The sequence below is a fragment of the Melanotaenia boesemani genome, chromosome 13 (assembly GCF_017639745.1).
Source record: "Melanotaenia boesemani isolate fMelBoe1 chromosome 13, fMelBoe1.pri, whole genome shotgun sequence".
Lineage (NCBI taxonomy): Eukaryota > Metazoa > Chordata > Actinopteri > Atheriniformes > Melanotaeniidae > Melanotaenia > Melanotaenia boesemani.
In genome coordinates, this window is record NC_055694.1 from 22,674,795 (window position 1) to 22,696,019 (window position 21,225).

At 38.6% G+C, this 21,225-nt stretch overlaps 4 protein-coding genes across 6 annotated transcripts in view; 2 read left to right on the top strand and 2 right to left on the bottom strand.

The window, feature by feature from the left end:
• Positions 1–7,902, top strand: part of cep104 (centrosomal protein 104) — a 35,534-nt gene extending 27,632 nt beyond the window's left edge. For both annotated transcript variants that reach the window (XM_042003963.1, XM_042003964.1), the window contains 3 exons: positions 40–107; positions 5,209–5,296; positions 6,055–7,902. In XM_042003963.1, coding sequence (XP_041859897.1) covers positions 40–107; positions 5,209–5,296; positions 6,055–6,191 — 293 coding nt within the window. In that variant the 3' untranslated portion in view covers positions 6,192–7,902. The remainder of the gene's footprint in view (positions 1–39; positions 108–5,208; positions 5,297–6,054) is intronic.
• b3gnt7l (UDP-GlcNAc:betaGal beta-1,3-N-acetylglucosaminyltransferase 7, like) lies at positions 7,892–10,468 on the bottom strand. The gene has a single exon (XM_042003965.1). The coding sequence runs from the start codon at positions 10,083–10,085 to the stop codon at positions 8,862–8,864; it is 1,224 nt and encodes a 407-aa protein (XP_041859899.1). The 5' UTR covers positions 10,086–10,468; the 3' UTR covers positions 7,892–8,861.
• A 1,408-nt stretch (positions 10,469–11,876) lies between these two features.
• c13h1orf174 (chromosome 13 C1orf174 homolog) lies at positions 11,877–16,432 on the top strand. Of its 2 annotated transcripts, XM_042003874.1 has the most exons (4): positions 11,877–12,119; positions 14,025–14,078; positions 14,335–14,700; positions 15,811–16,432. In XM_042003874.1, the coding sequence occupies exons 1-4, from the start codon at positions 12,111–12,113 to the stop codon at positions 15,949–15,951; spliced, it is 570 nt and encodes a 189-aa protein (XP_041859808.1). In that variant the 5' UTR covers positions 11,877–12,110; the 3' UTR covers positions 15,952–16,432. The 2 variants fall into 2 exon arrangements, with proteins under 2 accessions (XP_041859808.1, XP_041859809.1); XM_042003875.1 differs by lacking the exon at positions 14,025–14,078.
• Positions 16,433–17,145: 713 nt separating this feature from the next.
• On the bottom strand, positions 17,146–19,772 carry dffb (DNA fragmentation factor, beta polypeptide (caspase-activated DNase)). Its single transcript, XM_042003873.1, has 7 exons — positions 19,593–19,772; positions 19,025–19,151; positions 18,754–18,939; positions 18,197–18,276; positions 17,882–18,055; positions 17,561–17,661; positions 17,146–17,435 (listed from the first exon to the last, which is right to left on the bottom strand). The coding sequence occupies exons 1-7, from the start codon at positions 19,713–19,715 to the stop codon at positions 17,186–17,188; spliced, it is 1,041 nt and encodes a 346-aa protein (XP_041859807.1). The 5' UTR covers positions 19,716–19,772; the 3' UTR covers positions 17,146–17,185.
• Positions 19,773–21,225: the final 1,453 nt, after the last annotated feature.

A 21,225-nucleotide genomic window follows, 5' to 3' on the forward strand; every position in this document is an offset into this window, starting at 1 on the left:
TCAGAAATCACATTAAAACTTTTTATGTTTATGTTTTAGCCCCCATCTCAGGTAAAGACTTCAACCACTGCCCTTTGTGTCACAACAACTTCATGCCTGGAGAAGAGGTGAGAACATATTAATGCACTTTAGTTATCAACTGATATTTAACAATGACTTAAGCAACAAAAACAACCTGTGTCCCTTCTTACATGAGGATTGTGCTACAAAAAAAAGTCCTATACTTGCAGACGTTTCTATCTCTTTCATATTAGCACAGAAACTAGCGTCTACTATTTAGCTTTAGGAGCAAGCAGGTGTTGAAGTAAAACACAGCTTTTGTTGTCATTTAAAGACTTCAAAGGAGTCAGAGCCTTTGTTCCTAATGGGCTGTATTATTTGTCTCAAGATGAAAAAATACCATCACATTCCTCACATACCTGTTACCTTCAGGATAAGAAAACAAAAATGTGCCAACAAGCTGTTAATGCCTGATGGCAAATGCATACATTGCCTTGAGTGATCTGGGATAATGCTGTGCTTTTGTTGCTCATCAAATACACAGGTCAAAATGTCCTCTTTGCAAAAGTAGACTAGTTTAACTTGTATTAAATGGGCAGTGTTTAATCAGTGGCAGAAAACAGTTTCTGCTCAAGATTAGATGGCCACATCATTTCAGTATCAATCTAATGGATGGATAGGTTGTTTCAGAGGAATTACAAATAGGCAACTCAAAATTTAAAACATTAGAACTTATATTTTAAAACCCTTGAAGCTGCTTTTCCTTTTGTTTGGGAAGTTCAAGGTGCCAATCTTTCTATTAACGTCAGACCTGTAGAAGTTGCAGTCCTACCTGTCTTTTGGACATCTGTGGAGTGAATTTAAACTACCAGCATTTTAGGTTCTTGATTGATAAGCTGGATAACATGTTATTTTGGCTTTTAATTAAGTAAAATTGAACTGAATTGTTCATGTTGAATAGTAAATATACGCACAGTTGTTCCATGCAAGTGGAACTAGAGCAGTGTGTTTATGTACAAACAAAGTGATGATTAAAGAATGTGCTTTACTTGGAAAAACCATATTTAATGTTTATACATAAACTAGCAGCAGTGGGTTGGGAATAAGTGGGAAAAGATAAAAAACAATAGAGAAATGAACAGTCTCAATTTGCTGAAAATTTGAAAGGGAATTTATGTTACCTCTTTCAGTGAGATAAAAAAAAAAGTTCATTAGCTTCACACTTTACACAAAAAATATTTGGCCAAAATGCGACCCACATCTGAAGTTTTGGTTTGCTCGTGTTTTACCTTGACTGAAGGCTCTGACGCAATGTGACTGTGGCTGCTGAAACTCAGTCACATGACCACTTGATGCTGCCCACATCTGAAATGTTTTTTTGGCCCCTATTTGTCATTGACTCATGGTTTCGATGTGTTGGGTTGGATATTAGGAAACCCTTACTAGTTTTTGCGTGTGGAAACAGACAGAAAAATGCATCCTGACCTGCACCCATTGGTGGAAACAGGGCATGTGATGGCAGCCTTGATGACATCATTTTCCACGCCCATCCATTCAGTTTTCAATGCAAAACCACATTCTGCACACATTACAATAGCATGGCTGGGTAAGAAAAAGGGACCGGTAATGGACTAGACTGGACCCAACAGTAAACATATTGAATAATCTTTTTTAAAAAAATGTGATGACCATTTTGAGCTATTGCACACCTGTCCTGCTCAACCATTTGGTAGAGCACATTTTGAGTTACTATATCTTAATGGAAAATGCGTTGAACTCGACTCAACCTGTTTGGGTCATCTCTACAACTTGGTTGAGGTATGTAATGCTTAAAACATCCACTAGAGGGCACTCTATTTTTTGGCGTTAGGACTTCTCACTCATCCTGCTACTAGCAAGTTGGAAACTGAAAAATCACTCCTCACATGTGGACTGTTTTAGGCTACAATTTTAAAGGTAATCTTAGTTTTCTAACATATTATATCATCTAACATGTTACTTAAAGAAAATGTGTAACTTGCTGCAACAAGAAACCATCCTATAAGGGTCAAATAATTTTTTAAAAATGTGCTCGACCAGACGGTTGAGTTGTCACTTTATGGTAAACTTTGGCATGGAGCGACAACTCAACCGTTTGGTAACAGTTTAGTGAAATTATGCTAATTTCAATAAAATGAACTAGTTTCTATGGAAAAAAAAACACTTCTGTTTATACACTGTTATGTTACAATTATAGATTTATTACACGTAAATTTTTTAATATGGTAAATGGACTTGTACTGATACAGCGCTTTTCCAGTCAGTTTAACCATTCAAAGCGCTTTACATTACTTATCACATTCACCCATTCACTCACACACACCCCGATAGGCACATCGGGAGGCAACATGGGGTTAAGTATCTTGTCCAAGGACACTTTGACATGTAGTTAGTGGAAGCATGGAATCGAGCCGGTTGAAAGACAGCTGCTCTTCCTCCTGAGCTACAGCCGCCCCAGTATGATTGTTGCATTTATCTAACAAACATGCTGAAATTTATATATAATGGTGTATCTTTTCCCCCTTTTTCTTATTTTGTGTTTTACAAATAAAAGATGGATGCTAAATCATTTTATGGTTCAAGGCCATGGAATTTCCAGAAGATCCTCAGACTCTGAGGCTGATTTGAGTGATAATGATGATGACATAATTGGGGATCCTGATTATCTGCCCAAACAAGCAGAGGTGGTTGGGGATCTTTCCACTGAATCTATAGATAAGGAAGAGATGCCCTCCATGAGCACATCTGCTAAGAGGAAAAAAAAAGGTAAAAAATACCCTAAAAATAGTCATGGAAGAGCTGGATGACACGCCTAGGTCACCCCCCGGCTCAAAGAAGAAGAAAATGACAGAAAAGAAAGAAAAAGATGTCAGGAGAATCTGGAAGCATGTAGATATTGAAGAATTCCAGGTTCCTGATTCCAGTTTTGCACCCCCTGATGCTGTCAAGACACCCTTTCAGTATTTCAAAATGCTCTTTACTAATGAAACAATACAACATATTGCTCATCAAACCAATCCGTACTCTGTCCAGGAGTTGGGGGATCCAATCAAGATTAACCTTAATGAGATTGAAGACTTCCTGGCTATGCTACTTTTGATGGGTGTTTTCGACTTCCCGGCCATGGAGGACTACTGGCACCCTGGATCTCGTTTCTACTTAGTTAGCAGTTTATTTGTATAGCACATTTCATGTACTTGACAATTCAAAGTGCTTTACATAAAACAAAGGCCTTACAGATATTTAGAAATAGTATAATAATATTTGTAGGTATTAAAAGATCATATAATGTCTATTATACATTTATAATAATGTTTAAGTTATCTTTACCATAAAGCTACATCTCAACCATTTGGTAGAGCCCTATATTTAAAAAACAGGAGGGTCTATCAAAAATGTTTATTTTAATTTTTGTTATTAGTGACCCAATAACATAAAAAGTACACAAAAGAAAATTTTACAATGTTTTTTTCTTGGAGTGAACATTAAAGGGTTAATGCATGCTTGCTGGAAGAATGGAACAAGATAAAACCTGAAACTCTTCATCACCTGGTATCCTCAAAGACAGAATTAACCTCTTAAGCCCGACGGACCCACCGGTGGGTCCAACAGGTGTAAACACAAGTTCATGTGTGTAAAAAAGTTACTTTAGTAATGTAAGGATATTTTATTTATAATGTATCTCAAAGAAGAATACCTAATGCCACTAAATCAACTCTCCAAGTGCATTTAGTCAACAAAGTATTTGTTTAATAACAACTTTAAAATACGTATGCCACAAACAACAGCGCCACCATAATGAGTAACACCCAAAACAACGCGTGATCCGTTCACTCCACCCCAACATATTGGGTATCAAATGAAACTAGAAAAGCTGCACTTTCATATGATACCGAGCATAAAAAGATATTCGCCCAGCACCTCAGGTCAGTCTCAAAACAAACACAAAGCTAACCTTTGCATATCACAGCTAGCCTTATCAGATAGCATGTTTATCACCAAATACAGCACCAAATCCCAAAGCTATTCTCACAAACAGCGTTATTTTTCATTTCCTTAACTTTTTGTGGTCATTTTCAGTCTATCCACACTGTTATTTGACCAAAACTCACAGTGTAGTAATCCATAATCGTGAAACATTTGCTAACATGTCATATGCTCCCATTCACAGCCATTTTGTTGTCTTGTTGTGGGTCTTGGCCGTGTAAATAAAGTTCGGTCAAATTCTACATCTTACAAGCTTTCCAACGATATCTTACAGTTGAACGAGGCTTTATCTGTCAGGTATAAATGCTTGCGCATATATAAAGGAGCATCATTGCCATTTTGCTGCAGTTACGCACGTGGGCGTACCGGAAAGTGCGAATACCGAACAGCGTTCATTTCTTTGCTTCATTTTGACTTTTTATCCATTTAGAACGAAGGATAAAAGCCATAAACATGTCCAAGAAATGACAAAAAACCAAATACACCATGTTAGAAGTTCTGGAGGAAATACAGACACAGCACAATTTGGCACAGTTTGGGTATCCAAGTGGCCAAATGGAGAGTCCGCCTGGTACTATCCACACTAAAACCTGCATTAAAGCTATGAGCTTTGTTCTATTCTCATGAAACTTTGTACAGATGTAGTCAAGGAGTTGCTGAATGCATACATTTCTGACACTGGATTTATATTCCATAGGGTCTTACCTATCCATTTAGACCAAGGTTATGTATATTGACATGAAAATTACAGAGTTATTGTTGATTTAATTTGGGTAGGTCTGTTTAGGCGTACCGCCTGTGAGAAGGAAAGGCAGCCTTACAAAGAGTTAAAAAACTTTACTGGCCCTACTTATTTCAGAGTGTATGGAATGCAAAAATTAACAAATTAATATTTGTAATCTTCTTACTCAGCCAGCTTTTTGCGGTTATATGTGACTTATATATTCACCTTTCTGATTCACATCTTTAGTTTCTCACCTCACTCACCCTAAAAGACATGAAAAAGTCACACGTTCTCTTTGCTGGAGCTCTGAGTGTGAAACCAATGAAAGACTGCAGTGTTTTTAGTTGGGAGGGCGACCATTTGGGCCTTGACTGAGCCTACAGTCACCCGTGGTTGTCCAGGTTAAGGAAGCCTTGGTGGAGTAACGAACTCACTGAGCCACTTTGTCCCTGTTCCAGGCCTGGAAGGCTCACCTCATGGGCAGAGAGGGCTGTAAACAAAACTCACGCAGAACTGCAGTGTCTCAGAGAACCCAGCCAGCACAAGGTAAAGCATTCATGCCCCTCTCTGCTTGCAGCTACCTCCCCAATACAAATTGTGCCGTAGAAAGTGTCTGCAGTTACTGGTAAAATTTCATGTTCTAGCTTTTCCACTACAGCGTCTCCTACACCACACAGAATGATCAGAAGAGTTACAGATTTATTTAGGAGGGTAGTGTAGAGGTGCTTGTATTTTTCCCCCTTTTTAAAAAAAAAAAAAAAACAGTAGCCAAGGGATTTGTTGAGGGATATATGCTGTTTCTGTTTCCATTACCCTGATGCAAGGGATTATTAATGTGGCCCACTGCAAGACCAGAAGTTACACACTTGATCTTTAAGGTTATTTGTTTTATGTCCATTTGTTTTTAGCATTGTATTTTCACATTATGTAATCACCTACTTTGTACATTTATCATCTACTATTGCTACCAAATTGGGTACAATAATAAATACAAAATAATTTTTTGCCAGACTTTTACATGATGTTTTGAGTACCAGTATGGCTGATGTAATGTCCTGCTATATAATTAAGCCTTGTGATGGCAACATAAACCTGAGAGTACATAAACAAAGACAAACATACACTCTCTTGACTTATATTGTCGCATCATCTCAAGATGCTCACCTTCACATCTGAGAAACCTTGATGTTTATACTCGCATCACAGGGAATACGGGCTGTAAGTTTTTTATCAAGAAAACAGGGGTGTTAATTTCTCTTTTACCATATGGATAATTTTGTGAGTTTGTGTGTTTATGTTTCCAGGTAAAGCCATCGGTGGGGCCAAGCTGAAGCAAGCATGGTCAGTTGGAGCCAGAGCCAGAGCCAGGCCTATGGACAGAGGCAGTCGGATCCCATCCCTGGCACCTTTGCCTAGGAGATTTACACCAGGGAAACATTGAAGCTGGGTCTTCATAGACCTTATACTCATATTAACAGCTCAGCAACAACAAACAACCACTCCTCAGTCACATTTCCTGTTTTTATTCCAGCATATCTGCACTTTTCTGAAACACTCGATGAGGATCAAATAGTGACATAGCACAGTATGCACTATAATTAAAGCCATAACCATTTTGACTGAAGCCATGAAAACCTAGCAGACCTTTGAGTTGTATCCAGTCCCATCTACTTACTCGTTCTTGTCCATACATTAGGCTTCTAGTATGACAAACCGATGGGGTGAGTAAACATGAGCTCTCTGTGAGCTGGATATCTTCTTACAAAGCTAGCAGAGTTTTTGCCTCTTTTTTTCCACAATACTCACTGCCCTTTAAATCCTCTGTAAGGGCGAGTTGTACCGCTCAAAATTGTAGACTGAATTCTGTGCTGCACTTCTCTTAAATTTAGGTGATCCATAAAAGATATACATTTATATTTTCAATAAAAAGAAATTAAGCAGCTGTGGCAAAGATGCGGATTTTAGTCTGTAGTATCAGTTAAAATGAAAAGTGCTTATTTCTGCCTTTTTTTATGAAAACATCTTTTCACTATAAGATGTCTTTCTGGTTTGTGTTAGAAAAATACATCTCCAAGCTGAGATAACCCAGATGGCATCACTTTGACATCCTCAGGGCTCTTTGTTTTTCTTTTTCTCCTTTTAAACATTTGTCAGCTTTACATTTTTTACCTGCATTTTAACACAAAAGTGGGGGCTGATTTATACAGACTCAGTCTACATGAATCTGTAGAGTAGCTCTCAGTGTGGTATTGAAAACATAATCCACCACTCCATCATGACAGAAGATAAACACTGAAACCTAGAAACAGTTTTTTCTAGTAGAGGCAGTGATGAAAGGATGCATAGAGTCAAGGTTTAGGGACAAGCAGAAATCTTTACTCCTTGGCAACAGTCCAGATAATTCCTCAGGCCTGAATCCATTGACAACTTGATGATAACTTACCGCTTCACAGTTATTTGCTTACAGGTTTGCATACTTTGTCTTAAACTGAATACAAGGAATGTTATTGCTCTTTGCCAAAGGTTCATAAACTTAAAAGTACAGTATTTATTTCCCTGATTAATGCCTACTGACAATCTTGAGTAAAAACGAGGAAGACAAATTAAATATTTTAACAGAATCATTCAAGTGAAATCCATAAGAGGAATATGTGAATGTACTACATACAGTAAGATTAAACCAACCCCAACAGTTTGAAGCACTTCATTGGCTGAAAACGAGCATTAGAGATGAACAGCCAGATTTAGTTATCACTAACATTGTACTCCCTCCACTGTATGATAGTGTTATGACGATGTTGATTGTAATTTATGAATGAGAGAACGGCAAACATGACTCTGTATGTGAGATGCAGTCTAAGATGTTTTTAGTGTCATTGCTATTTTAATAGAATTATCAATGCATGAGTTGTTCCTTTATTGGTACCAGAGGGAAGAGTAGAGGAACAACTCACAGCTGTTTATTTATAAGCAGATATTCGTACTCTTTACTTTCCATTATATGGCTTATAGGCTTCTGTGCTGAGATGACTGTGGATGTTTTATGCTTTTTTTATGTGCACCGTAGTCGGTATTTCTGAATAATAATTTTGGCATCATTTGGCTGTTTTTCCTTGCAAATGTATTTGCCAATAAAGCTGCATTAAACTGAACATTGCAAATTGAATCTGTTTCTGAGTGTGAGCCACATCTAGTTAGTAGCTATTTTAGAAGGAAAATACTAATGTAGTTGACTATGGAGCTTGAGACTTTCAATGATGTTATTCTAAAGCTTTACTAGAGTCCTGTTCAGTCATTACTGTTGAACAAGTGCTATAACTGTCTGTATTTATAAATCTGGCTGACATATTCCTGTTTTCTTCACACTATTATACATTAATCTGCAGTATCACAGCATTGGTTTCTTTGGTTTTAGGCCTGCCTATGTCAATCATACATAGTTAATTAAGTCAAATATATAATCAATATATTAACTGGGAAAAACTCAATTTCTTTTTTACAATTTCAGAATATTTCATAGAATAATCATTACAAATGTTTGCTCTCTCCTGTAAGTCCATATAGTCCACTTTGCAGTCACAATGAAATCCTGAAATAAGAAAAATGATTATATGTTTCAGGGAAAACTCCTGGATGTAAAAAGTATATCACACACTTAAACAACGAGGTCTCCTTTTCTCTCTCTCTCTCTCTCTCTCTCTTTTTTGGTTTAAGATTAATGCAGTTTCTAATGGCACTGTGAATTAGGAACTCAGAAGGCTTCCTTGTGTACCTTCTCAACCTGTGGACCTGTAGTGGTTTCATTCAATGATAAATCCCAAAAACACGAAAGGCAGACGGAGAATTAAGAGATTGGGTCCAACCTGTTTATCAGTCCACATCAGCTACGTTTGGTGCCATTTCATCTGAGAAACTGTATTCAAATAATGTTTGTGCTGAATGATCAGATCCATCTGTGGAAATCAAATGCTCTTTGAACAAAAACACTGATAATACGCAGATTGGATGAAATGTTTTGATCAATCTAAAAGGCAAACTCAGAAACACAACATAGTTTCCGATTTTGCCTTTTGGGTAGGCTATCTTTAAAATGGTTTGGACAGGTTGCGTGTCATATGGAGGTCCTTTGCGCACAGACCAGTTCTTTGTAGTGCACCACGTTCCACATCCTGAGCAGCTCCTGCGCGCTCAGTTTGTGCACCACGATGAGGTCTTTATAAAAGCAGGGTTCCCTGTTCATGGGGCTCACCCTGTGTCTGGTGATACCAAATGTCCTGAAGCCCGGGTGCATTTCCGGGGACACAGTGAGCTTCTTCAGGCACATCCCCAAAAACACATCATCAATAGGGTACAACTCCAGGTCCTCAGAGACCACGAAGAGTCTCCTGGCCAGCTGAGAGGACATAACAAACCCTCCTCCTCCGACATAGGGTGGGTACGGCTTATCATACAGCTCTTTGGGTATATAATATTTGCTCTGTCGGTTTCGGATGGGGATCGCCTTGGAAATGGTGTCCCCCACAAACAAGGTGGCCTCTTTGCGCTCCTCCACTTGGAAGCCGATGAGCTCCAGCAGGTTGTGTGTGTTCACAAACACATCATCGTCTCCTTTAAATATAAACTGCACACCTGGACAGTAGATGTTGAACCATTTTAGAAAGTTAACCTCTTTCAGTGTAAGGTTGAAGAATGTGTCCATAAAGTCCCACTGCAGGATGTCCTTGTAGATCTGGTCCTCGTACTCGATTAGTTTTTGGAGGTTTTTAGTGTCTTTGCCAGTGGTCGGGGTTCCTAGAAGAAATAAGGTTTTAATCTTCTTTCCATCCACGGTGTGCTCCTTGCCCCAGGTTTTACGCACAGCTTCCCGTCGGTCATGCTGCTCGATGACAGACTTGATCACCATGAGAAGGTGCACCTCTCCGTCTGCACATTTCTCCGGGTGGTTGATGAGCATCGGGAAGTATCTGCAGTGTCTATGTAGAACAAACTGGTGAAATCTCGGATCCAAGCGCCGGAACCAGTCCTGGGTCTTCACCGACGCGTCCTCGCTGCAGTTGAGAACCTGTGCGTCCCAGAAAGCTGGAGTCCCGTTGGACACCCGCTGCGTTTCGTTACTCGAAACCGGAGTGCCTGAGCGCCACAAACTCGTTTTCACGACTCCTTTCCCGAAAGAAAAACACTCGGAGCCGCACCAGCTCGCATCCCTTGTATGTTTAACTGCATGTTTCTCTGACAGTTTCAGCTTATGGATCATCAGAAAGGATGCAAAAACCAGAGACAGGCTTATCAGGGACTTCAGCAAATTGCCCCGCTTTCTCCGAAAAAGGTGATCCATCGCTGTCACTGTGGCGCTCTGGGACCCTCAGTTGCTGGATGTTTTGCCTTCATAGTGTTTTACAACTTTGCGTCCTAGTGGAACCAACTACCTCCGTCTTTCCTCATTAAGGACCGGTTATGTCCCGGGTAGAGTTAAATCGTAGCTCTTTAGCCCATGACTGCGTTCAGTGTCATCAAACATCGCTTTTCGTTCTAAGAAAACGACACAGGGTTCCCAACCTGTCCCCGGATCTTTTCACTCCCTTTTGTTTCCACTAAGACTAGAGACCTGCTGCAGGATAACACCGCCTCACCCGCACCTCCCCAAAGATCTCCTCCCACTGATGATCCACATCGATCTGAGACCAAGTTTTTTTCCGTTTCTCACACTCATCAGGTGTCTGCGACCATTGAGTTTTATATGTTTTTAATAGGTCTAAGCTCGTTTCTGTTGACATAAGAATTCTTAAGTATTTCGGCATATTTAAAACAGTGGGTAGAGACAAAGATAACTCATCAGATCTTGAGCAGAAGTATGATAAAACATGGCCTTTAATGTGCAGAAGTAGTGATGATGCTTTCCATAAATAGTGTTTAATTAATCAATTCTGGAAACATTACAGCTTTAAAAACACACAGATTCTGCACATAGGCTGGATCTTTATAGGTTGACTGATGAGTTGTTTCACAACAGTCTGGAACACTTGCCACAGATTATCTGTAAATTCTCTGTCTCTCTAAATAATCCACTACTAACTCCACGATGTTGAGATCATTGCTCTGTTGCAGGACCCCATGTTGCTACTGTATGACTGGGATCATTATCTGGCTAAGGATGAATATGGGACCAAATCAAAGCTAAGAAGTTACTTTCAAGTGCCTGCAATGATTACAGGATACAAAAAAGAAAAAAAAAAAAAAAAAAAAGATTTTTTTTCTGTATTTTCAGGAGTTTTGTTGTTTTTTAAATGACATTTTCTTATTTTATTGTGTTTTTGTGGCTTTTCTTTTAAACTTTTTGTGTTGTAAGCTATGCTGTGTTTTATGTGATGTTTTGTGTTTATGAAAACATTTTTTGTGTTTTTTCTGAAATGTTTAGTTTATTGCGTGTTTTTCTGGGTTTGTTTTCTTTTGTTGTAGTTTTCTTTGTTGTATTTTCAGTTTTATTTTTGAGGATTTGTGAAAAAATAAGTTTTAATGGTATATATATATATATATATATATATATATATATATATATATATATATATATATATATATATATATATGTGTGTGTGTGTGTGTGTGTGTGTTAAATATATACACGTTGATCATCTATTGTCCACGTCATGTAGTGTAGAAGTTACTACATTTAAAGAAAATCATCTGGCGCCATCTTGTGGTCATTTATGCTAAATACATGTTGTTTGCGCTTTGCCCTCACTATATTTGACCTCACATGACCCATTTACACCGAACCCGAACTTCCGCTGTGAAACCACTCTTAACTGAATTCACATGGACGTACTTTTAGCACCAGAAAGACTTTTCACAACCGAACATCTCCTTTATATCCTGAAATCTCGGGAAGTCCAAAAAGCGGAAAAGGCCACATTTGCATTCAAAATACATTATTAAACCTTTATTAAAATGGCCAAACTTGTTTAAATGGAAATCTATTGTAAAATAAAAAACATAAAAATAAATAAAATTGGCCACGCTGAACTGGTGACAAACGTAAGTTGAAAATATTCAAAAACGCTTTCCTTTCACGTAGCTGGTAAGTAAATTAAGTAAATGAAGCCAGGAGGTGCAGTGTTTGGTGGGTGACGTTGCTGTGAGGTGAACTGACAGTTGCGGTGACAGCACGGGGACGCTGTGACCTCCGAGTGAACCTCACAGCAGGAAATACACTGATGAGGCGGCGGCTCACACTCAGACAAGCAGAGCAGCGCCGCCACAGACCGTAAATTATCCCGGTGGTCCCGTAGCTAGCCGAAGCTAGTCGACTGGAAACGGGCTAATAACTAACTAGATAGTAGAAACGGAAATACGCTGGAACACGATGCGCAAGGTAGGTGTGCAAATGAAGGACAGAAGCTTCGGGCTTTTTGGTACGCAATTTAATTTGCGGCTCGCGGCTATCGAGTTCGTCCAATTAGCTTGTAGCTTCAAACGAGGTATGGGACAGCGACGCCGTCATGGCACAGAAGCTGTACGTAAAACCTCCATGCAAATTTCTTTTTTACATTCAGCGAAGGACGATGCGGGAACTAAAACATACTCCAATGTGGCAAAACGATACTTTTAATTGATTTGTTTTATTTATTTATTTGTAAGCTATGTTAGCCACATTACTGAGCAAGTGTATCATTGGTGGAATTTAGGTTCAGAGCTGGTGGGTAATTTGACCCTACACAGGCAGAGTCTTGGGAGGAGTTTGGCCAGCAGAGGATACAGAGGCGTTGTTATGGCTTCCACTCAAAAACAGTGTGTTCCGACAAACCTTAATCTCTATTTGTTGTCCCTCGGAACATCTTAATTCGACTCAACACCACGTTTGTCTCTCATATTTTAAGCATGAATGCATTTACAGTGTTTGATTGTTGGCCAAAATGCAGGAGAAGGCGGGGTTATTAGCAACTTAAGTCTTTTTCAGAAGATGCGTTGAAATATCTGGTGCACCTCTCCATTTGCAGCAGAGTATGGACAATTTCCTCTTTCTGTTGCAGTTAAAGTCAATTAAACGGGCTTTAAAGACAAACAAGTAAGCTGGACAAGGCAGAAAATAGTTTTTCTGGTATTCAAGCTTAAATATAATATTTCCTGCAGCAGTGGAAGCACAGTGAGCCTTAAGAGTTAAACCAGACCTTCTGTCTGTACAGAGACGGATGGAACAGTCGAAGTTATTTCCATAAATAGTTTATAAAAGATTAACTTTATGACCACAAGGTCTGCTTATGTTTTAAAAGAGGGGAGCTACAACGGAGATGTACATTATTATCAGTGCCAGGAGGGAAATTAGCTAAATTTATATAAATTTGACTATATTTTACAATCAGTTGTCAATTTGGATTATATAAAAAATAAACTGTGGGAGTCTAACCCAGTTAGATTAAAGGTTTAATGAGAACTGCCACAGAACATATAAAAAGTATGAATGGAGCAGAAAATGATGAATAGAAGGATCGTTTTGTTTTGAATTAACATCATATTGCAGAATAAACTTGTTTAATGCAAAGATTGCTGTCTAAACCTTGATCTGCCCCCTCACACAAAGACAGCGCTGTTCTGTTTTTCCCTCTAAACAAAGAGATCTACAAACTGCTTTAAGCACTGCAAGCAAAGTTTTACTTTCCTTTTTTGTTTACTTAGACCAAGATCTGCTGGTCTCTTTGAACTGCCAATGTTTTTTTTAAAGATTTTGAATAATACCTATAAATAAAAATCAAATAAAGCCAAAAAAAAAACCAAACAAAAACCAACAGTTTGAGTACATTAGGACTGCTAGCAAACCAAACATGTTTGTTTTCTTTTTATCGCATCAGCAGCAAGAGACATCTCAAAAATGTAAACACGTGCTCAGAAAAATATTTGGCTGAAAGGAAATCTTATCCTCTACATGCAGACTGTCTCACTGAAAGAGGTGTGCAGCACTGACGTAAACGTTGGAAGTCTGTGCATGCAAAATATCTTCATTTCACGAGGTAGTGCCATATCAGGAAAGTTGTTCCTAAGCCCAATCGGAAAGCAGGCTCCCACGGGAAAATTTTTGCCAAATAAGTTAAAGTTAATCCACTCCAGTCCTGAGCAGGAAGGCTTTGTAAAATAAATAGCTGCTTAGCTGGAGCCTGAGAACTGCTGGTATTATGACAGCTGCCTCTCAGCTGACTGAAATCAAGCCTATTCACAAACTGGCGCCGGTAATGAAGTTTTGCCACAAGGGATTAAACAGATCATGCATGTGTTGCTTTTTCAGATGCCTGGGCAACTCGATAACTTCAAGCCTAGAAAGAGGAAGAGCAGCTCTCAGGTCAGAAAGTCCAGAACGTTTTCTGTTGCATGTGTGCATGAGACAGGAGTCAGTATAGAGGAGAATCAGTCAGCAGCTATTGGCTACTGTTTGTAAATCAGTATATCTGTGTGAAACCTGCTTTCTTGATTTTCTTTTAAACTAAACAGTTGAAACAGGCTGGACTTAAAAAATTGCATCTGAGGGATATAGAGGACACACCATACACTTCCCGCTTAACTCATGCTCCACCCTGTTCTTCAACTTTTTATCACAGGTTTCTGCTACAGAGAGATGTCAGAAAAGTCAGAGGACGCGCTCTTCAGCTGAGGGTGGTTCAGTCGTCCAGTCCAGTAAAGCAGCTGATCCTCCGGAGAAACTCTCTCTCATCAGCTGTGAATGTCAGCGGTCTGCCGACAGGAGGAGATGCTCTGCATCACCAGAGCTCGAAGGACAGGAGGGTAAAGAGAACGAGCTGAGGACGGAGCAGGAGTTTGACAGCTGCAGAGCAAACAGTAGCTGGGACAAACAGGAGCCGGAGCACATGGATTGTGAAGAAACTTGTAAAAACTTATTCCCAGATGACGACAGTAATCAGATCCTTCCTGTGGAGCAGTTCTTTGGAAACTTGGATATTGTACAGGTGATGCATTTTGGTTTTCCTATGACATTGTGATGTATGTCTGAATCAAGTTTGCACTCATACTGATTACACTCTGTTTGCCGTCAGATGACGACTGCAGCTCAATAATTCATCTAACGATGTGCAACAGCTTTCTAACATGGCTGCAAGTTTATTCTCACATCACCTCTGACTCACTTCACAGCCAGTTTGGAAGGATGTTCATGTTACCACACAGGTTTAGTTGTTTCTCAAACCCTGAGATGTTTACAGAAAGAAAGTGGACTTTGAGTTTTTGTCAACAGTCAAAGCTTCATTTTTAAGCTGGCATCACCTGACGGCCATATATAGATATACAGTCAACCAGAGCAATGAAGCACATTAATTAATGCTGAGCAAGAGTTGAGGCAAACTGAACAAGTTGGAGGCCAGATGCTTTCTGTCAGAGCAAACGAGACGTGAACTCTCGGACTGAACTACAGCATTTTAGGATGAATCGAAAGGGGGAATGAGTGCATAATGTTCAAATTCCCTTCCATCAATTAACTCAGATGTTTGCTTTCAGGATTTCTATTCAAATTTTTTTTTTTTTACCTCAGTCAAACTTAATTTTTTTTAAAAGAACCATCTCTTAAAATGATATGGAAACTGTAGTCTTGCCCAAAGTTCTCCTTTTTGGGTTAATGCTTCAGCAAAGTCACTAAACTCATTGAGACAGAAGTTATGAAAGAATTAAGAGATCCAACTAATACTCTAAAGTCTTTTAAGCTCTGTTGACATCTATGCACAGTCGTAGTCTGGATTACATTTAAGTGAACAAATATAGTAACACATTACATCCTGTTAAGGTTAATTTTAAATGTAGAAGCCATATCAGAGCTTCCCTAAAATCAAGGACAAGCTCGTGCTGTGAGAAAATCTGCTCTCTCAACAGCCACCATATCAAAGGTTATGTAACACTTATGTAACCATCTCTGGCCTCACTTGTATTCTCGAACATGATTAATTTTAACCAACACATATTTATCTTAACCTGCTTTGCAGACTAAATCTGCTGCCATTAAACCTGACTGCACAGCTGCACTGAGGTGAAAATATATTTGTTTAGTAAACCTCACTTGTCTTTTGCAGGACTTTCCTAGAACATCCTCAAGTACTTCTTCCAATGTCCAAAGAGAGAGCAGGAGGCGACACTTTTATGCACGGGAGGACAGCGATGAAGAGGATGTGGGCCTCAGCAACACGCAGCTAGATAATGGAGTGGGCACTTAACAGAAAAGCAGTACTCTGATGACTGTGGTGGACTTCTAAAGGAAATAGCCAAAAAAAGAAACTACTTGCTCAGACACTGCATTCAATCAGTTTTCATCCTGTTATCAGTCCCAAACATGAGCGAAGGAGGTAAGAATGTATTTGAGGTGGCAGAATGAAAGAAAGAAATGGAAAGAATTGGTGTTTATGACACATGAAAGCGACCAATTGATGTCAAACTTGTACAACTTAGTTTACTAGAACATCTGGCTTGATAACCAACCATTTTCATGCAGTAAGAGAATATGGCCACCTGAGAGCAAACACAGGTGCTTATGATCCTGAATTTAAGCTCACATCTCAATCATAGCTGGGGGTGTGTTCACAGCACTTTAAACAAATCAAACCCCAAACACTTTATAGTTTGGGATGCCAAAGAGAGCTGGATTCAACTTAAAAACATCCAAAGTGCTTATTTGTTTCAGCCAATTACACTTTGTTTTTTAAAAAAAAAGTCACCAGCCAGTACATAGAACATGGTGCTAATTTGATTTGATTGTAGAAAGAAAATAAATACAATGAGAAAGAAAGAAGTGTGAACCAAAGGGCAGACCTTGTATGAAGATTTTTTTTTCATGCAAAGCATTTATTGATCGAGATGAATGTCCTGTATCATCATTCACCAAGTGTCTAAAAGTCCATCCTAAGACATCTCTGTATGTTCGGGATTTTGGCAGCTTTTTTCTTTTATCAAAACACACATCTGTATATTTACACACCAGTGCAGCTAATGATCATTCACAATGTTCCTGTTCAAATTTAAAAGATCTTTTTTTTTATCTGATTGAGAAAAAAAATCTTGACTTTAAAAATGTAAACTAACCAGGTTAAAGTAATTGCACTAGAGCAACTGTATCCCACCTGTTGCATTTTGTATATAGTTGATTGTTCTGACTATTCAATTCTTGTAAATATTTTTACTGCCTTATTTATGCAAAATGCTTTTCGTTTATTTACAGTATGCAACTTTCTGGCTGAATGTCTAGTTAGGTATTCTTCATAATCCATCTTTGTATTTCACATCAGCGTGCCAACATAAGAAATAAATGCTTTAAAGCTTGTTTAAATGCTCCTTTTTGTTAATACCTTGAAGGTAAAGAATATGATTTTCATGTCTTGGACAAATTCATAGATCAAAGTTAGCCATTCAAAAGCTCATACATAAAAATTTTCATTAAAATAACATAAAAAATATTCAAATCAAGCGTGTTCTCTTCACTTTAGGGTGCTCTTTAGCTTTGCCTGCATTACTGGCAATCCTAAAAATCTTCTTGGTGTCACAAAACAGGTTGTGAGCGCCTTTCTTGTGGCAAACAATATGGACGAGTTTCAAGTTGTCTTTGGTAAACAGCAGCTGGTAGAAGTAGTTCAAATTGAGGTCTGTGCTCTTGTGATTCTGTAGAGCATCCACCAGACTGGGGATGATTGTCCTCTTCTTTTCAATTCTAGACATTATGTGTAGATAACAGCAATTATTAGCAAACATGCATACAAAAAAAAATAAGGCAAATGTGTGGAATTGGGAATGGTTTTAAAAGAAGCCATCCACAGCAGGCAGCAAGTGTCCTACCTATGATCCAGATTCCATGTGCTGAAGATAATCCTGCTCTCTCTGCTGCCGTAAGGGTTGATGGAGTGGAGCGACTGGCACACTTTCTGGTCAAACGATCCCTGAGAAAGTAGCAAACAAAGCGGTTGAAAGCATTTAAGTTGTATTCATATGTCGGTAAAGTACCTCTTTTTCTTTGTAGCGAGTGGCTCTTCAGTCTGAAGAAAACTGCTCCAAATATTTATACAGCCACATGAATCGCCTGAGACATGACTAAATGAGAATGATCATTTTCTTGTTGTGTCAACCTCTCGATTCCATGTCAGTGTGTCCCTGTCATACCTGGCAGGTGAACCACCCCTCACGGGTGCAGAGGCGGTCTGACTCCTTTTCAGTCCTGTCAAAGAAGCTGCCATTGTACTTGGCTGCTTTCAGCATTTCAACCAGGTACTTTGAAGTTTTTAAAAACTCTGCCCTGACTTTAGCTTTCTCTATGTGTTTGCTGACCGTATCCACCTGAAAATAGACCCCAAAAAGAAATGAAGGAAAAATAAATGTTAGATGTTGCACCAGATGTTGAAGTGAGGAGGAATTTTTTCATTTTTTTTTTTTGGAGAGAAATATAGAGCAAGGTGCCAGCTGGGCTCTCAGCTTTACCTCCTTCATGTAGCCTCGTATCCTGCTTTCGCAGTTGTACTTCATATAGGCAGACTTTGTTTTGAATCGAGCATCAAGACCTGAAATCAGACCCAGTTATAAAAAACCTTAAATTAGGTTTAATTTAGTTTTACATTATGTTTTGTTGGCAAATCCTGCAAACAAATAACATTTTCCAGTAGATATCTGTGGAAAGATAAGAGATTATACAGGCAAAAGGATTTAGGCCTGGACATGATAGAAATCCCAAAAGTGTAGAGTCCACACCTTTTTCACTTTTGACTAATTTTAAGTATATAGATTTAAATCAAGTTCATTAGAATAATTTCACCACAGGGTCACCAATCAGGTTTTAACTCTTTTTGTTTTAAAATAACAAAGCTTGATGAAAGATCTGTCCTTAGGTCTCTTGTTATGTTATATTTAGAAATCATCATTAAGTGTTCCTCTTGGTGTCCTGGGTTTGGCTAAGAACCTGATGTTCATTAATCTACAGTTTCCAAGTTATCAGATAATGCTACTACATTGTATGTCTATGACATAAAAATGTCACATACCATTGAACCAGTCTCCATCCTCGTCTCTGCTCTCCAGCTCAGACCTGTCCTCCAGGTTCTGTAGTAGGTCAGTCAGGATTTTACGCCTCTTAGAAGATTGTTCATCAGAGAGAAGCCCCTTGGCTGCTTCAACAATACTGTCAGCATACCGGTCTGTGTTCAGTAACTGACTGATGTCACAAACAGCTAGAAAGACCAGCACAAAGATTAAAAGGACAGAAAAAAAAAACACTTTGTTTGATTGACATAAAGACATTCCTGTTTCATTTACCTCCGCTCCACGTCTGGCCTTTGCACAGAATAACTAGTTCAGTGTTATCCTGCAGGGTGGGGAAAAACTCTTCTGTCACTACTGTCCCATCTTCATATAAACAAAGAGTTGCTCCAGAGAGTGGCAGCTGGAATAGTAGAGAAAATGTTGTATTTGTTTTCTTTTTACAGATTAAACATTTTCTTGGTGTGTTCCCAAATTGTTATCTATAAATTAAAAAAAATAAAATAAATCAGGCTGCTATTTTATACACATGCACTGGCACTCATTTATGTGTACTGCTGTGCAACATTTACTGACGAGTTGCTGCCTGTAATTAGTTATACTTCCTGTGTCTGCACCTCACATATAAGTCCTACACATTTGAGGACATTACATTTACATCTGTAGTTCATATGCACAACTTCTATCTGATTAACCTGTTTGTGAACTGGTAATGCAAATTTTTCTTGTATGAATACAGTTTAAAAGACGTATGCTTTCGTTTCCCACAGTTTTAACTTCACTATGTCCTCACAGAGAAGAGCGGAACTTTAGGCGGACAATAATTAATTAGCTCACGTCTTACCTGTAACAGCTTGCAGCCTTTTTTAAGCAGCTCTTTCATACTTTTCGCTGCAACTCCGTACTTTCCGTCCCCATGATAACTTCTAATTTTCACAGGTTTAATTTTCCTCAAAACTCCGAACATTGTACAGTTTTTTGTTTATACATACCGCTTCCTCCCTCTTCTTCCTCTTCAGGCCAAAGCCGCAGCGGTGGTAGTTTGCTGCCCCCTACTGGTTGTCGTAATAAAATAAAGAGGCGGAGAGTGAGGGGACAGCAGGTGAGGCAAACAGTACTCTATATCACCTCAAGGGGGTGCCAACTTAGCGACATTTATTTATTTATTTATTTATTTATTTTTAACCCGACTAGCGACAAATTTAGCAACTTTTTCAGTATTGGAGGCTTTTGTAAACTGACGTATATGAAAGTAGTTTATTCTTCTCAATGAGGAGTGAGTGCTGCGCAGGCCCCTCTCCTGTCCAAAAGCAATGAGAAGAGGCTTCTCGCAGCAGCACCCAGCTGCATTCAGAGCAGGAGATGATCACCTGTTTCATGACCAGGCTGAAAATGAAACGTTCAAAGCTGCTGCTGGCTTACCTTCAGATATTAATGTCTATTAATGAAGAGTGCGGAGGAAAACAAGTGTTGTGAAATTTTGCCTCCTAATTAGAAAACAACCTACACTTAATAAAATTAACAAACGAAAATATTAACCAAACAATTTGTTTTATTTTTTATTAGTTTTGCCTTTTTAAACATTTTTAGCTTGTCCTTTCGTTCATTTTTGCCTATTCCACAAAATTCCTCTCCAGAGCAGCCTCCATTACTTTGTACCAGGCTATTATGCACATTAGATGATGTAATTTGGTGACTTTTAGCGACTTTTAGGACAGCCAATAGCTACATGAAGAGTTGGTGACAGTGGTTGTGTTAGTATAATTGAAAGAGGAATGCTGATGGGATATGAAGCATTAATAGTAGTTGCATGCTGTTGAATGAATATTGAAATAAGATGCTTTCAGTTCTTACAATTGTAAAACAGAGCAACCAACCATAAACTTCACCGCATGTCACTATTTTTAGTATGTGCTGAACAACTCTCTATCAAAACAAGCAAGATAAGTCTGAATATAAAGCAAATGGTACATTCCAGAATTGGTTGACATTTCCAGTCCCATCTGTAAAATTTCAAGTTATCCAGGCACAATACACACACTGCTTGTGTAAATTACAAATTTCTTGAGGTAAAATGGAAATATAGTTGTTCGAAAATATGTTCCAAAAAATTCTTAAAACTACCATAAAGATCTTAAGAATCGCTGAAAATGACATTTTCCCTCTTGTCCTATCTTCTTGCAAACTTGCTTGTCAAACATAACCACTGGAATAAGTTTTTAATGCATCTTTTTTTGTATGCTCTGTCTAGGCGTTTCTCTTTTAATGTTGAAATTGTTAATTTAAAAATAAACACATCTTAAATAATAATAATAATGTGCTGAAGTTATGTCCAACAACGTGTGCAAACCTGTTACTGAAACCTATTTGGGATGGCAGCAGAAAAAGAAAAACAGTGATTCATGGCACAGTGGAAATAACTAATCAGGATTTATGCTGACAACATGGGCAGGCCAGGGTTTTCTCTTCATTTTTTA